The 15,363-nt window shown below is 39.5% G+C and overlaps 1 protein-coding gene across 1 annotated transcript in view; it reads right to left on the bottom strand.

Moving 5' to 3' along the window:
• Positions 1 to 236: 236 nt before the first annotated feature.
• The window catches only part of ASIC5 (acid sensing ion channel subunit family member 5), a 39,223-nt gene continuing 24,096 nt past the window's right edge, over positions 237 to 15,363 (bottom strand). The window contains exons 8-10 of the mRNA XM_055550694.1: positions 15,187 to 15,355; positions 3,234 to 3,325; positions 237 to 427 (exon numbers count right to left, since the gene is read on the bottom strand). Coding sequence (XP_055406669.1) covers positions 237 to 427; positions 3,234 to 3,325; positions 15,187 to 15,355 — 452 coding nt within the window. The remainder of the gene's footprint in view (positions 428 to 3,233; positions 3,326 to 15,186; positions 15,356 to 15,363) is intronic.

Raw genomic sequence — 15,363 nt, 5'->3', positions numbered from 1 at the left:
GTGCTGGGGATTAATCAATTAATTCCATGGTGGAAAAAAACCCAAGACGGTGCCTGTTTCTTTTTTTAATATATAAATCAATATGTATGTGTAATTAAAGACACAGACAGAGATGAAGTATGTATAAAAAGATATCTCCAGGACTATAACGTAAAGTTACAAAGCAGTGAATAAGCCATGAGTAAATCTGAAGGTATCATGAAGAGAAGAACAAATGCTTTTGTCCTAAGTGGACATCAGCATACCTCGATGCTGTCTTTATTCTCCAGGTGATTCTGAGGTGCAGGAGCTCCCTGGGCCATTTCAGGGATCTTCAGCAAGAACAAAATGCATATCCAGTAGAAATTGCTGAATATATACTCAATAATTTCTATAATTGTAATCACACTGGCCCCACAAAATAGGCCCAGCTGACCACCAACATCTGCTGTAATAAAACCAATAAAGAAAGTGAATAAATCATGCTTATTCCATAAAAAGCAAACTAAACTTTACTAGATTTTAAATTATTTGAAGCTAAAAAGTTAATAATAGCTGATACATGAATATGAGCTAATGGTATTAAATTTAGCATAAATAATGCAGTAGCAATAAATAATACCTTAGAGTAACATTCACATAATTGTCTCAAAAAAGGGAGCAAAAGAAAACATAAATTCTATTTCCAAAAATACAACTCAAGGACTTTGGAGGGTATTAAATCTCAGCAAATTCATAAAACATCCTAGACAATCACACATTCATTTCTAAGTGGAGAACAGAGCAGAGAACAGAAAGTGGACACCAGGACAGCCTTACTTGTTAATGATACTTTCCAGAAACAGATTTCCAAGTAGTTTATGCCCTCAAGTGTCCAAACAATTTCTTTGTAAGCATTTGCCATATTTCATTGAACTAAGATGTATGAACACAGTACTGCCTTCTTTTTACCAAGTTTTTCAGCATCTATAAGTCTTTATTGTTTGTGCTTTTTTTTTGTGGTAAAATGTATATAGTATAAAATTAGCCATGTTAGTCAGTTTTAAGTGTGCAATTCTGTGGCATTAAGTATGTTCCCATTGTCATAGAATCATCACCAGCCTCTCTCTCCAGAACTTTCTCATCTTTCCCAGCAGAAACTCTGTCCTCATTAAATACTGACTCATCACTGCCCCCTTCCCCAGTCCCTTGCACCCACCACCCTATTTTTTGTCTCTGTGAATCTGACTCCTCAAGCACTGCCTTTGTAAATAGATTACATTACTAATCTTTTCCTCCTTGCCCTGAGCCATTCTTAGGACAATGTTATTTTTGTAAGGCCTGGCGATGGATTGAGTATGAAAGTGAAAATTGCTCAGTCCTATCTAACTCTATGTGACCCCATAGACTATACAGTCGATGGAATTCTCCAGGCCAGAATACTGAGTAGATAGCCATTTACTTCTCCAGGGGATCTTCCCAACCCAGGAATCAAACCCAGGTCTCCCACATTGTAGGTGAATTCTTTACCAGCTGAGCTACCAGGGAAGCCCATCCAAGAACATTGAGGATTCTGCATTGTATTGAGGAGATTGGCTCAGCCACCAGGGTTTGACCATGGTCACTTAACCTGACTCTGATTCCTGTTCTGTCTGTTCCACAACCTCCTCTGAGAGACAGTGAGATCTGAAATTCAGCGGTTAAGTTTGCCAAGGATGGAATGATGGAGGAGTATGAACAGGTGGTGGATGTAACTTAAATGCAGATTTTACTTTTTCGGGTTCTTTGCATCCCAGTCTGGGTGGAATTTGTTGCAGAGGTCAGTGACGCTGACATGGGGTTAGATACATCTGAGTGAAGGAAGATGCCGAGTGACCATGAGACCACACGCTGTGCACTGTACTGTGCCCAGTCATGGCTGATTCTTTGCGACCCCATGGACTGCAGCCCGCCAGGTTCCTCTGTTGTGCACAGAGTTTTCCAGGCAAGAATATTGGAATGGGTTGCCATTTCCTTCTCCAGGGGATCTTTCGAACCCAGGGATGGAACTCATGTCTCTTGAGTCTCCTACAATGGCAGGTGATTCTTTACCACTGAGCCACCTGGGAAGTCCATGAGCCCTGCCTTATTTGTGAGCACCCCACTGCATTTGCTGGAGACATGTCCAGGGACTGGAAAGGTGTCAGATTTACATGACAAGTGAATGACAAGCACCATGGATTATTTTTCTCCATTGATAAGCTAAACCTTAAATATGAAAGGAAAATAAACTAATTGAAAATTTTTTTAAAATTGAGGAACAGACATTTCTACAAAGAAGACATGCAGATGGCTAACAAACACATGAGAAGATGCTCAACATCACTCATTATCAGAGAAATACAAATCAAAACCACAATGAGGTACCATCTCATGCTGGTCAGAATGGCTGCCATCAAAAAGTCTACAAACAATAAATGCTGGAGAGGATGTGGAGAAAAGGGAAGCCTCTTACACTCTTGGTGGGAATGCAAACTAGTACAGCCACTACGGAGAACAGTGTGGAGATTCCTTAAAAAACTGGAAATAGAACTGCCATATGATGCAGCAACCCCATTACTGGGCGCACACACACCAAGGAAACCAGAATTGAAAGAGACACGTGTACCCCAATGTTCATTGCAGCACTGTTTACAATAGCCAGGACATGGAAGCAACCTAGGTGTCCATCAGCAGATGAATGGATAAGAAAGCTGTGGTGCATATACACAATAGAATATTACTCAGCTATTAAAAAGAATGCATTTGAGTCAGTTCTAATGAGGTGGATGAAACTGGAGCTGATTATAGAGTGAAGTCAGTCAGAAAGAAAAACACCAATACAGTATATTAACACATATATATGGAATTTAGAAAGATGGTAACGATGACCCTATATGCAAGACAACAAAAGAGGTACAGATATAAAGAACAAACTTTTGGACTCTGTGGGAGAAGGTGAGGGTGGGATGATTTGAGAGAATAGCACTGAAGCATGCATATTACCATATGTGAAACAGATGACCAGTGCAAGTTTGATGCATGAAATAGGGCACTCAAAGCCGGGGCACTGGGACAACCCAGAGGAATGGGATGGGGAGGGAAGGGGGTTAGGGTTCAGGATGGGGCGACACATGCACACCCATGGCTGATTCAGGTCAATGTGTGTCAAAAACCACCACAAAATTTAAAGTAATTAGCCTTCAATTAAAATAGATAAATTAAAAAAAAATGAGGAACAGCTAGATAATACTTACCAAGTAACTCAGAGACACTCACTGCTTTTTGCTGCTGGGTTATCTTATAGTTTAAGTCACTATAGTTTATTTCAATATTCACAAGATTCTCCCTGGGGATAAAACAGAGTTAATTGAGCTTAAGATTGTCAGCCAGATTTTTTTTTTTCAGCTTTTGAATTACTTCCTCTTTTTTTGGTTACTCATATAAACATTGCCCACACTCAAACATGTGCAATATAATTAAATTTATCTATCTTTGATATTTGCCAACTTTCAATCATATAAAAATAAATCTATGGTTTCTGCTGATATTTTTTACTTTGTCATTTTGACCATGTACTTGAGGTAGGTGGGCAAGCATATTTTATCAAAGAGTTAGGTATCTTATTTTGTACCTTTAAAATATTTAGTCCTAAGGTATGTTGCCCTGTTTACAGCATCCACAGCTGGGTGTTGTTTTTGCTTTGGCTCTGTCTCTTCATTATTTCTGGAGTTATTTCTCCACTGATCTCCAGTAGCATATTGGGCACCTACCAACCTGGGGAGTTCATCTTTCAGTGTCCCATCTTTTTGCCTTTTCATACTGTTCATGGGGTTCTCAAGGCAAGAATACTGAAGTGGTTTGCCATTCCCTTCTCCAGTGGACCACATTCGAAATCAGATTGATTGTATTCTTTGCACCCAAAGATGGAGAAGCTCTATATAGTCAGTGAAAACAAGACTGGGAGCTGACTGTGGCTCAGATCATGAATTCCTTCTTGCCAAATTCAGACTTGCCAAATTGAAGAAAGTAGGGAAAACCACTAGACCATTCAGGTATGACCTATATCATATCCCTTATGATTATACAGTGGAAGTGAGAAATGGATTTAAGGGACTAGATCTGATAGAGTGCCTGATGAACTATGGACAGAGTTTCATGACATTGTACAGGAGACAGGGATCAAGACCATCCCAAAGAAAAAGAAATGCAAAGAAGCAAAATGGCTGTCTGAGGAGACCTTACAAATAACTGTGAAAAGAAGAGAAGCAAAAAGCTAAGGAGAAAAGGAAAGATATTCCCATTTGAATGCAGAGTTCCAAAGAATAGCAAGGAGAGATAAGAAAGCCTTCCTCAGTAATCAATGCAAAGAAATAGAGGAAAACAATAGAATGGGAAAGACTAGAGATCCCCTTGAGAAAATTAGAGATACCAAGGGACCATTTCATGCAAAGATGGGCTCAATAAAGGACAGAAATGGTATGCACCTAACAGAAGCAAAAGATATTAAGAAGAGGTGGCAAGAATACACAGAAGAACTGTACAAAAAGATATTCATGACCCAGTTAATCATGATGGTGTGATCACTCACCTAGAGCCAGACATCCTGGAATGTGAAGTCAAGTGGGCCTTAGAAAGCATCACTATGAAAAAAGCTAGTGTAGGTGAGGGAATTCCAGTTGAGCTATTTCAAATCCTGAAAGATGATGCTGTGAAAGTGCTGCACTCAATATGCCTGCAAATTTGGAACACTCAAGCAGTGGCCACAGGACTGGAAAAGGTCAGTTTTCATTCCAATCCCAAAGAAAGGCAATGCCAAAGAATGCTCAAACTACTGCACAATTGTACTCATCTCACATGCTAGTGAAGTAATGCTCAAAATTCTCCAAGCCAGGCTTCAGCAATATGTGAACCGTGAACTTCCTGATGTTCAAGCTGGTTTTAGAAAAGGCAGAGAAACCAGAGATCAAATTGCCAACATCCACTGGATCATGGAGAAAACAAAAGAGTTCCAGAAAAGCATCTATTTCTGCTTTATTGACTATGCCAAAGCCTTTGACTGTGTGTATCACAATCAACTGTGGAAAATTCTGAAAGAGATGGGAATACCAGACCATCTGACCTGCCTCTTGATAAATCTGAATGCAGGTCAGGAAGCAACAGTTAGAACTGGACATGGAACAACAGATTGGTTCCAAATAGGAAAAGGAGTATGTCAAGGCTGTATATTGTCACCCTGCTTATTTAACTTCTATGCAGAGTACATCATGAGAAACGCTGGACTGGAAGAAACACAAGCTGGAATCAAGATTGCTGGGAGAAATATCAATAACCTCAGATATGTAGATGACACCACCCTTATGGCAGAAAGTGAAGAAGAACTAAAGAGCCTCTTGATGAAAGTGAAAGAGGAGAGTGGAAAAGTTGGCGTAAAGATCAATATTCAGAAAACTAGTATCATGGCATCTGGTCCTATCATTTCATGGCAAATAGACGGGAAAGCAGTGGAAACAGTGGCTTTATTTTTTGGGGCTCCAAAATCACTGCAGCTGACGACCGCAGCCATGAAATTAAAAGACACTAACTCCTTGGAAGGAAAGTTATGACCAACCTAGATAGCATATTAAAAACAGAGACATTACTTTGCCAGGAAAGGTCCATCTCATCAAGACTATGGTTTTTCCAGTAATCTTGTATGGATGTGAGAGTTGGATTATAATGAAAGCTGATCACTGAAGAACTGATGCCTTTAAACTGTGGTATTGGAGAAGACCCTTGAGAGTCCCTAGGACTGCAAGGAGTCCAACCAGTCCATTCTAAAGGAGATCAGTCCTGAGTGTTCATTAGAAGGACTGATGCTGGAGCTCAAACTCCAATACTTTGGCCAGTTAATGTGAAGAGTTGACTCATTTGAAAAGACCCTGATGCTGGGAAAGATTGAAGGCAGGAGGAGAAGGGGATGACAGAGGATGAGATGGTTGGATGGCAGCACCAACTCAATGGACATGAGTTTGGGTAAACTCTGGGAGCTGGTGAACTCAGGGTAAACTCAGGGACAAGGAGGCCTGGTGTGCTGCAGTTCATGGGGTCACAAATAGTCAGACATGACTGAGCGACTGAACTGAACTGAACTATGTTGCCCTCTGTTGCCCTGGGCTACCCCCACATTAGGAGAGGTTCTGACCACCTTTTGTGACAGTCTTAGCTGACTTATTCTATTCTCAGCCTTTATTCTAACATGGTAGCCCTCACAGGCACAGACAGAAGGTTTGGCAAATGGTCTTTTAATTCCAATTTGACAAAGGTAGTATTTATTTTTGTCTCAGAGGTTGTTTAGTATTGAATTAGACATGACGTTGTGTTCAGTACTAATCACTATAGCTTCATTTTGAACGCATTCATGTCATGTTGGTATTTAGGGAAAATAATTTTTCTCCTGACCTAATAACTTTTCTGTTCCTCATTCCTGAGAAACTGGAAAAGACATTAAAAGTAAATATCTAGTGAGTATATGATTTACAAATGCTTGAGTGTGTGTCTAACTTTGATTTAAATCTGGGTCCTGTTCTTTGTGACTTATGTGGTCCTGGAGAAACCACCTTCTTTTCCCAAGTCTTGGTTGCTTCTTCTGTAGTCAGGATTTCAGTTCTGTGGCAAGAAGCAATTAAATAATATATGCAAAAAACTGACACAGAACCTGCATATATTGTGCTTTTAATAAGTGGTAGTCATTTACCTTACATCATTGGTATTTTGGGCAGAGACTGTTTACTGTGTTTTCTGGAAATCTTTATATGCAGCCTGAGTGGCTAAATAACTATTTTGAAATAACTCTTATGTACACTTACCATCTTCAGCCCAGACACCACCTTGAAATTCATTGATACATCAAATTACCTCTTGGTATTCTACTTGATGTTCAACAGATATTTCAAATATTCCAAGTCAAACTTCATATATTTCTTCATTTTTAATGCATAAAACTTCACAGCTAATCCATCAGTAAGTATTTGCTTTACCTTCAAATATACCCAGAATCCAACCTCTCACGCATCCACTGAGACCACCTTTGCCTAAACTTCCATCATCTCTCACCTGGATTTTTCCAATCGCTTTCTGATTTCTCCTTCTGCTTCTGACCTTAGTGTACTCCATCTCAACAGATACTCATCCTCCGCTCTTCACACAAGAACCAAGGCAATACTTTTGCAACTTGTAAATCATATCACTTTACTGGTGAGAGCTCACCCCAGACTCGCCCTCTGTGGTGTTATGAGATTTCTATCTACCACTGACCTGTTCATGGTGATTGATGCTTGCCCATCCTTGGCTATCATCTACTCTGCCTCCTGCCACACCATTTTCCAGGCTATTCTGCCCATATACAAGGTGCTCTGTCAGTCTAGGACTTTTCTTGGCATGTGGTTTTCCTTACTGAGGTGCCTTTTCCCCATTAATATTGAGACCAGCTCTTATATCACCTTCAGTTCAGTTCAGTTCAGTTCAGTTCAGTCGCTCAGTCATGTCCAACTCTTTGCAACCCCATGAATCACAGCACGCCAGGCCTCCCTGTCCATCACCATCTCCCAGAGTTCACTCAAACTCACGTCCATCGAGTCGGTGATGCCATCCAGCCATCTCATCCTGTGTTGTCCCCTTTTCTTTCTGCCCCCAATCCCTCCCTGCATCAGAGTCTTCTCCAATGGGTCAAATCTTTGCATGAGGTGGCCAAAGTACTGGAGTTTCAGCTTTAACATCATTCCTTCCAAAGAACACCCAGGGCTGAACTCCTTTAGAATGGACTGGTTGGATCTCCTTGCAGTCCAAGGGACTCTCAAGAGTCTTCTCCAACACCACAGTTCAAAAGCATCAATTCTTCGGTGCTCAGCTTTCTTCACAGGCCAACTCTCACATGTGGTCGCATAGCCTTGGCAAACAGACCTTTGTCGCATGACCAGTGGTCTTGCATGACCCCTGGAAAAACCATAGCCTTGACTAGATGGACCTTTGTTGGCAAAGTAATGTCTCTGCTTTTGCATATGCTATCTAGGTTGGTCATAACTTTTCTTCCAAGGAGTAAGCATCTTTTAATTTCATGGCTGCAGTCACCATCTGCAGTGATTTTGGAGCCCCAAAAAATAAAGTCTGACACTGTTTCCACTGTTTCCCCATCTATTTCCCATGAAGTGATGGGACCAGATGCCATGATCTTCGTTTTCTGAATGTTGAGCTTTACGCCAACTTTTTCACTCTCCTCTTTCACTTTCATCAAGAGGCTTTTTAGTTCTTCTTCACTTTCTGCCATAAGGGTGGTGTCATCTGCATATCTGAGGTTATTGATATTTGCCCTGGCCATCTTGATTCCAGCTTGTACTTCTTCCAGCCCAGCATTTCTCACGATGTACTCTGCATATAAGTTAAATAAGCAGGGTGACAATATACAGCCTTGACATACTCCTTTTCCTATTTGGAACCAATCTGTTATTCCATGTCCAGTTGCTTCCTCACCTGCATATAGATTTCTCAAGAGGCAGATCAGATGGTCTGGTATTCCCATCTCTTTCAGAATTTTCCACAAATGATTGTGATCCACACAGTCAAAGGCTTTGGCATAGTCAATAAAGCAGAAGTAGATGTTTTTCTGGAACTCTCTTGCTTTTTCTATGATCCAGCGGATGTTGGCAATTTGATCTCTGGTTGCTCTGCCTTTTCTAAAACCCGCTTGAACATCTGGAAGTTCACGGTTCACGTATTGCTGAAGCCTGGCTTGGAGAATTTTGAGCATTACTTTACTAGATTGTGACATGAGTGCAATTGTGCGGTAGTTTGAGCATTCTTTGGCATTGCCTTTCTTTGGGATTGGAATGAAAACTGACCTTTTCCAGTCCTGTGGCCACTGCTGAGTGTTCCAAATTTGCAGGCATATTGAGTGCAGCACTTTCACAGCATCATCTTTCAGGATTTGAAAGAGCTCAACTGGAATTTCATCACCTTCACCAGCTTTGTTCATAGTGATGCTTTCTAAGGCCCACTTGACTTCACATTCCATGATGTCTGGCTCTAGGTGAGTGATCATATCATCGTGGTTATCTTGGTCATGTTCTTTTTTGTACAGTTCTTCTGTGTATTCTTGCCACCTCTTCTTAATATCTTCTGCTTCTATTAGGTGCATACCATTTCTGTCCTTTATCGAGCCCATCTTTGCATGAAATGTTCCCTTGGTATCTCTAGTTTTCTTGAAGAGATCTCTAGTCTTTCCCATTCTGTTGTTTTCCTCTATTTCTTTGCATTGATTGCTGAGGAAGACTTTCTTATCTCTTCTTGCTATTCTTAAGAACTCTGCATTCAGATGCTTATATCTTTCCTTTTCTCCTTTGCTTTTCACTTCTCTTCTTTTCACAGCTATTTGTAAGGCCTCCTCAGACAGCCATTTTGCTTTTTTGTATTTTTTTTCCATGGGAATGGTCTTGATCCCTGTCTCCTGTACAATGTCAAGAACCTCAGTCCATAGTTCATCAGGCACTCTATCTATCAGATCTAGTCCCTTAAATCCATTTCTCACTTCCACTGTATAACATAAGGGATTTGATTATCACCTTAAAGCCTAACAATTTTCAAAGTGTGGTCATAGACCCCTACTGTGCATGCCTGCTTAGTCACTCGGTATCACACTCTTTGCAACCTCATAAACTGTAGCCTGCCAGGCTCCTCTGTCCATGGGAGTCTCCAGGCCAGAATACTGGAGTAGGTTGCCATGCCATCCTCCAGGGGGTCTTCCTGACCCAGGGATGGAACCCACACCTCATGGATTGCAGGTGGATTCTTTACCACTTGAGCCATCAGGGAAGCCCACACAGACCCCTAGGGGTCCCTGTTATCTCTTATGGAAGTTCACAAAGTCAAAATTATTTTCATAAAATACTGACATGTTATTTAACATTTCCACTATGATTATTATTTCAAGAAAGCTGCAGTAGCCACTTTTGATATAGAACATAATTTTCACTTGAAGGAATGGCTGACAAACTATAGTTCTTAAGAATGTGAAATTTGGCAGAGATTTTCACAATAATAAACCAAATGAGCTTGTTGCATCAAGGAGAATAACTGATAAGACTTGAGGTTAATAATAAATTTTAAGCTTTTAACTTTTATGCTAAAGTTAAAATTTTGGAAAATTTATGTCTGCTATGATGAGCTTGATAACTCAATTTTTAAAGACTTTTATGATAGGAAACAGAGAAGGCAATGGCAATCCACTCCAGTACTCTTGCCTGGAAAATCCCATGTATGGAGGAGCCTGGTAAGCTGCAGTCTACTGGGTCGCTGAGTTGGACACGACTGAGCAACTTCCCTTTCACTTTTCACTTTCATGCATTGGAGAAAGAAATGGCAACCACTCCAGTGTTCTTGCCTGGAGAATCCCAGGGACGGCAGAGCCTGGTGGGCTGCTGTCTCTGGGGTCACACAGAGTCGGACATGACTGAAGCGACTTAACAGTAGCAGCAGCATGATAGGAAAAGTAATGTTATTACATTCCAATGTGTATTATATAATAAAGTAGATCGATATTTGGAAAATGTGCATAGCTAAAAGAATTTTTCTAACACCCAATAAATGATGTTCCAAACCATGCACGAATAAAAGACCCATTCAAAGTGCAAGTTCAGTGAATATAAATCAAATTGAATATGAAAAATTCACTGATATGTTTTGACATTTCAGAGATGACAGCTTTCAAATGCCACCCCGCCCCTTTCTTGTCCTCAAAGAGTTAAACTGATGAGAAAGCCATGGTCTTCCCCCTTTGGCCCCTGGGAAAGTTCAACCACACAGACCCTGGCCTTCATCTCAGATTGTTTGTCCAAGTCCTATCTCAAAACCATAAGGCCAGGCACAGCCAGCTGCCTTTTCTTGTTCTCCCAAAAACCAGGAAAAGTTCTGCCTGCGAGCCTGCCCTTCTGTTCACAGAAAGTGTCATTATGTGAACAATAAGTACATTTCTCATACCCTCCTGATGCATGTATGGTACCATGAATCTCAACAGTGCCATCAAATATTGAGTCAAGAGTTGACCTCAGTCCCTCTGGGCAAATCACAAAACACATACTGCTGTTAACATGTAACAAGCTAGTCTTGTTGATTTTTGATGTATCATCAAAGAAAAATATCACAATTATCTATAAAGGCTATTAAAATAGGCCTCCCTTTTTGAACTATACATCTGTTTCATGCAAGATTTCCTTCATGTTCTCCAACCAAACAACATAACCCAACAGATTAAATGCAAAATGAGAATCCAGCTGTCTTCTCTTGTCAGACACTGAAGAAACCTACCACATCCTAAAACAATACCACTCCTCTTCCTAAACATTTTTGAAAATAGTTAATCTTTATAAAAACTTTTACTTATGTCACTGTATAGCACATTCATTATTGTTGTTTTAAGTGAATCAATAAATTTAAGAAGTCACACCTTACTTTCCTAATATGGCAAATATTGATACTTAAATCCCACATGAAGGAGAACTCACTGGACTCCTCAGGGATTCTGAAGACTGTAAAGGGACTGACAAGTTTGAGAAGCACTGGGTCTTTGCTCAGCTGTCACCCTGCCAGGACAGTCTTACTTGATCTCAGTCCTTCATGCTGAGACCAGCCCTCCCCGACTCTGACTCCTTCTTTTCTGTCCCTTCCCCTCCCAGGCACTCAGCACCATGGCTGGTTGCCCCATATATTTATTGTCCATCTTCACTCCACAGGGCATGCATGCAGCATGGCAGGGGTTTATCTTTTATGCACAAAAGTATCTCTAGTTTCTAGAGCACTCTGGAATACTGACACACAAAAGGCACTCATTTCCAATTTGTGAAATGGACAAATAAAGGAACAAATCAAAGAAGAAAACAACTAATGAATAAATTTATAAATATTTAACCTCTCTGTCTTTTAAACTGAGGTAAAAATCAACTACCTGACGGTTTTCATATGCAACAATAGTTTCATTAAGAAAGATCCTATTGTGTAATATAATATGTAAATGGGAAAAGATTTTGGAAAAAGAATAGATATATGTATATGTGTAACTGGAACAGCTGTACATCTGAAACTAACACAACATTTTTAATCAGCTATAGTCCAATATAAAATTAAAAGTAAAAAAGAATAGGTTCTATTAGCAATGATTCCTGGAATTACGTGGTATCTTTAATATCTGAGAGGCATGGTTGTAAATCACTCTCTTTATTGTTTACCATTTAGAAATCAATATTCCCAAATAAAATTAATTCAAAATATATCATTAATACGTTTACTTAATTTCTATTGGTTTAACCCTGGGTAACAGGGGAATGTACTGTGTTTAAGTAGCTAAGCAAGGGGTATCATAATATTTGCAAATAATAAAACAGCAGCCAAAGTGAAGGAAATAATAAAGTTGTTTTGGAAGTTGAGAAATTTTAGCAATATTGCAATCTTTTTGTGATCCAAATTTGCATGTAAACTGATAATACTGTTTAATTTCCCAAGCACAAAACTTACAGTCATTTTCCAGAATTATCTATTTGTGTTTTGGGGAGAAGATAAATTCAACCCCTATAAAAATATCGCAAGGTTTACTCAGCTCCTCCAAAGTGAGTGACTTGCCGGTAATTTGGGTCTTGTTGACTCTACATTTCATGGTGATAGGAAAATTTTTCAGAATTTAGATCCAAGAATATTTATGTCAAGAGGTACAATTATAAAATAAAATCTGGGTTTTAATGAGGGTAAGAAGATCAAAGAAAAAATAGAGTGTTTATTGCATTTATAAAACACTAAAAAATGCTTCCACATGCTTAAGTTTTAGTGCTGGATTAATTAAGGGGAATACCTTTTTTTATAAACCAAATCATTTTATACAAATTTCACTTGAAAATTCGTTCAATTAAACACACAAAAAATTATTTTGCTAATGAAATTGGCCTAAATTCAGCCACAATTCACTTCCATAGGGCCCGCTTCAATCAGGCTAATCTTCTCACCTCCTTCTTGATGGGACCCAGCAACTGCCACCTGGGGCTTCAGACTGGTCGTAGTCTGGGGCTGGTTTGTGCCATTGCCATCACACTTCATGATTAAATTAAGAGTGCTTTAAGTCCTACTGATGCTAAGCTTTTATATCTGCTTTCCTAACGAACTGTATGGTCTTTCCTGGTGGCTCAGTGGTAAAGAATCCACCTGCCAATGCAGGAGATGCAGGTTTGATCCCTGGGTGGGGAAGATCCCCTGGAGAAGGAAATGGCAACTCACTCCAGTATTCTTGCCTGGAAAATCCCATAAACAAGGGAGGCTGGTGGGCTACAGTTCATGGGGGTGGCGAAAGAATCAGACACCACTTAGCAACTAAACAACAACAACAAACTCTTCATGTTTTCTGATTAACCACTCTTCAATTTTTGATCTCTGTGCACAAAGCAAATTTTTAATTATATGTGTGATTTCTAACCCCTGGCTCTGTCTAGGATTTGGACAGCCCTGAGTCCAGCTGTGTTTGTTTAGCCACTCACCTTAGCCCTCCCGGCTCTGGCCTCTGCTAGTCACAAGCCTGCAAGGTCCCCATGTGTCAGTTATAGGATGAGGTTAATGGGTAGCTACTTACAATAATATAAATTTTAGGAGAAAAAACAACAATGTTCTCTAGAGTCATTTTGTATAAAAATGAGTTTCTTTTCTGACTTCACCAATATGTCTCTAAAATAAAGTCTATATCCTCTGCATGATAAACAGTGAGCCCAGGAGATTTTTTCCAGCCAAAAAATCACATGAACTGCTCTTCTCAGGCACAGCTAAGTATAATAGGAATAATATTATAAATATACCAGTTTTCCATATTAAAATGAAATAGAGGCATCTATACTAGAGACAGAAGTGCTGACAAAGATACAGCTGCAAGTTTTCTAGTTTTCTATCTTTTTATCCAGGTTTTTAAAGTGCTACCCTATCAACCCCATCTTAATGAAAAGACTTTTTCTTCCTGACTTGAAAGATCATTTTATTGTCTAGAAATTTATACTGGGAGAATGCTTTTTTGTTTGTTTCATTAAAATACATACCAGCTTAAAACCTGAAATATGCTTTCAAAGTCAGATACTTGGCTGTGCAAAAGTAAATCCACTTTTAATTAGTTAATATATTTTATTATAATAGACTTAAGTACAAACACCAAATGTACTATATTGCTATTTTAGGTCCTCAGCTTAAAAATATGAATAAAATACAAAGATAAGTGTTATGATGCTGCCTGATTTTTAAAATATTTTTTAGGAAGTTTGATTTGTTATTTCTGATAGGAGAGTGATATAGCAGGAGATCTAATATAATCTTTAGTTCATCAAAATTGTAGTGATGTATCTCTGTGGAAAATATACAGAGACCAGAGTTATAGGTTTGGGGCATAAATTCCCTATGTGCCACTAAGGACCTTCACAGGACAGTTCACTTGAAATGCAGTAACTTCACTCCTCTCCTCTGTAAAATGAGAATAGTTTGTATTCCCTTTAATTAGTACAGTTATTAGTATACCCAAACTTTATAATATGTGGTTGTGCTTAGCTGCTCAGTCGTATCCGACTCTTTATGACCCCGTGGACTGTAGCCTGCCAGGCTCCTCTGTCCATGGGGATTCTCCAAGCAAGAATACTTGAGTGAGTAGCTATTCCCTTCTCCAGGGAATCTTCCCAGCCCAGGGATAGAACCCAGGTCTCCTGCATTGCAGGTGGATTCTTTACTGTCTGAGCTACCAGGGAAGCCCAAGAATACTGGACTGGGTAGCCTATCGCTTCTCCAGGGGACCTTCCCGACCTAGGAATTGAATTGGGGTCTCCTGCATTGCAGGCAGATTCTTTACCAGCTGAGCTGCCAGGAAAGCCCTTATAATGTACAGGTAAGGGATTTTCATGTTTTCAGTCATGTTAGCATTATTCCCCAGTTGGGCCAAAAATGTAAGATCATAAGCAAATTATTCAGTCCTTATTTCACTTTTCACTTAATTAAGTTAAGGGATTGAAAGACAAGCTCTTTTCTACCTTTAAAATTTTAGGCTTTCATTGATGATTCACTGCTGTCAGCCCTTGCTTTCTGTGATTGATCAGAATTTTATTCCTGGAGTCTTTGAAAGTAAAGAAAATATGTATGTTAATTAGAAATAATGTACAAAGCTAAAACAAATACCTGATATATTGCTGGCTTTGATTCAACTTCTTGGAAAGATATTTCAAAGCTTTTTGGCTTGGAAAAGTGGAATAAGAAATGAACGCAGGGTATTCTGTTTCTTCACAAGGTACAGGGCAGCTGGAGTTGTGTGTTCCCACTGTACACAATCCCTTAATTTCAATGTGGTCTGAAATG

The sequence above is a fragment of the Bubalus kerabau genome, chromosome 16 (genome assembly GCF_029407905.1).
Source record: "Bubalus kerabau isolate K-KA32 ecotype Philippines breed swamp buffalo chromosome 16, PCC_UOA_SB_1v2, whole genome shotgun sequence".
Lineage (NCBI taxonomy): Eukaryota > Metazoa > Chordata > Mammalia > Artiodactyla > Bovidae > Bubalus > Bubalus kerabau.
Note: the sequence above shows the minus strand (reverse complement) of the source record. Positions and strands in the feature narration are given on the sequence as shown.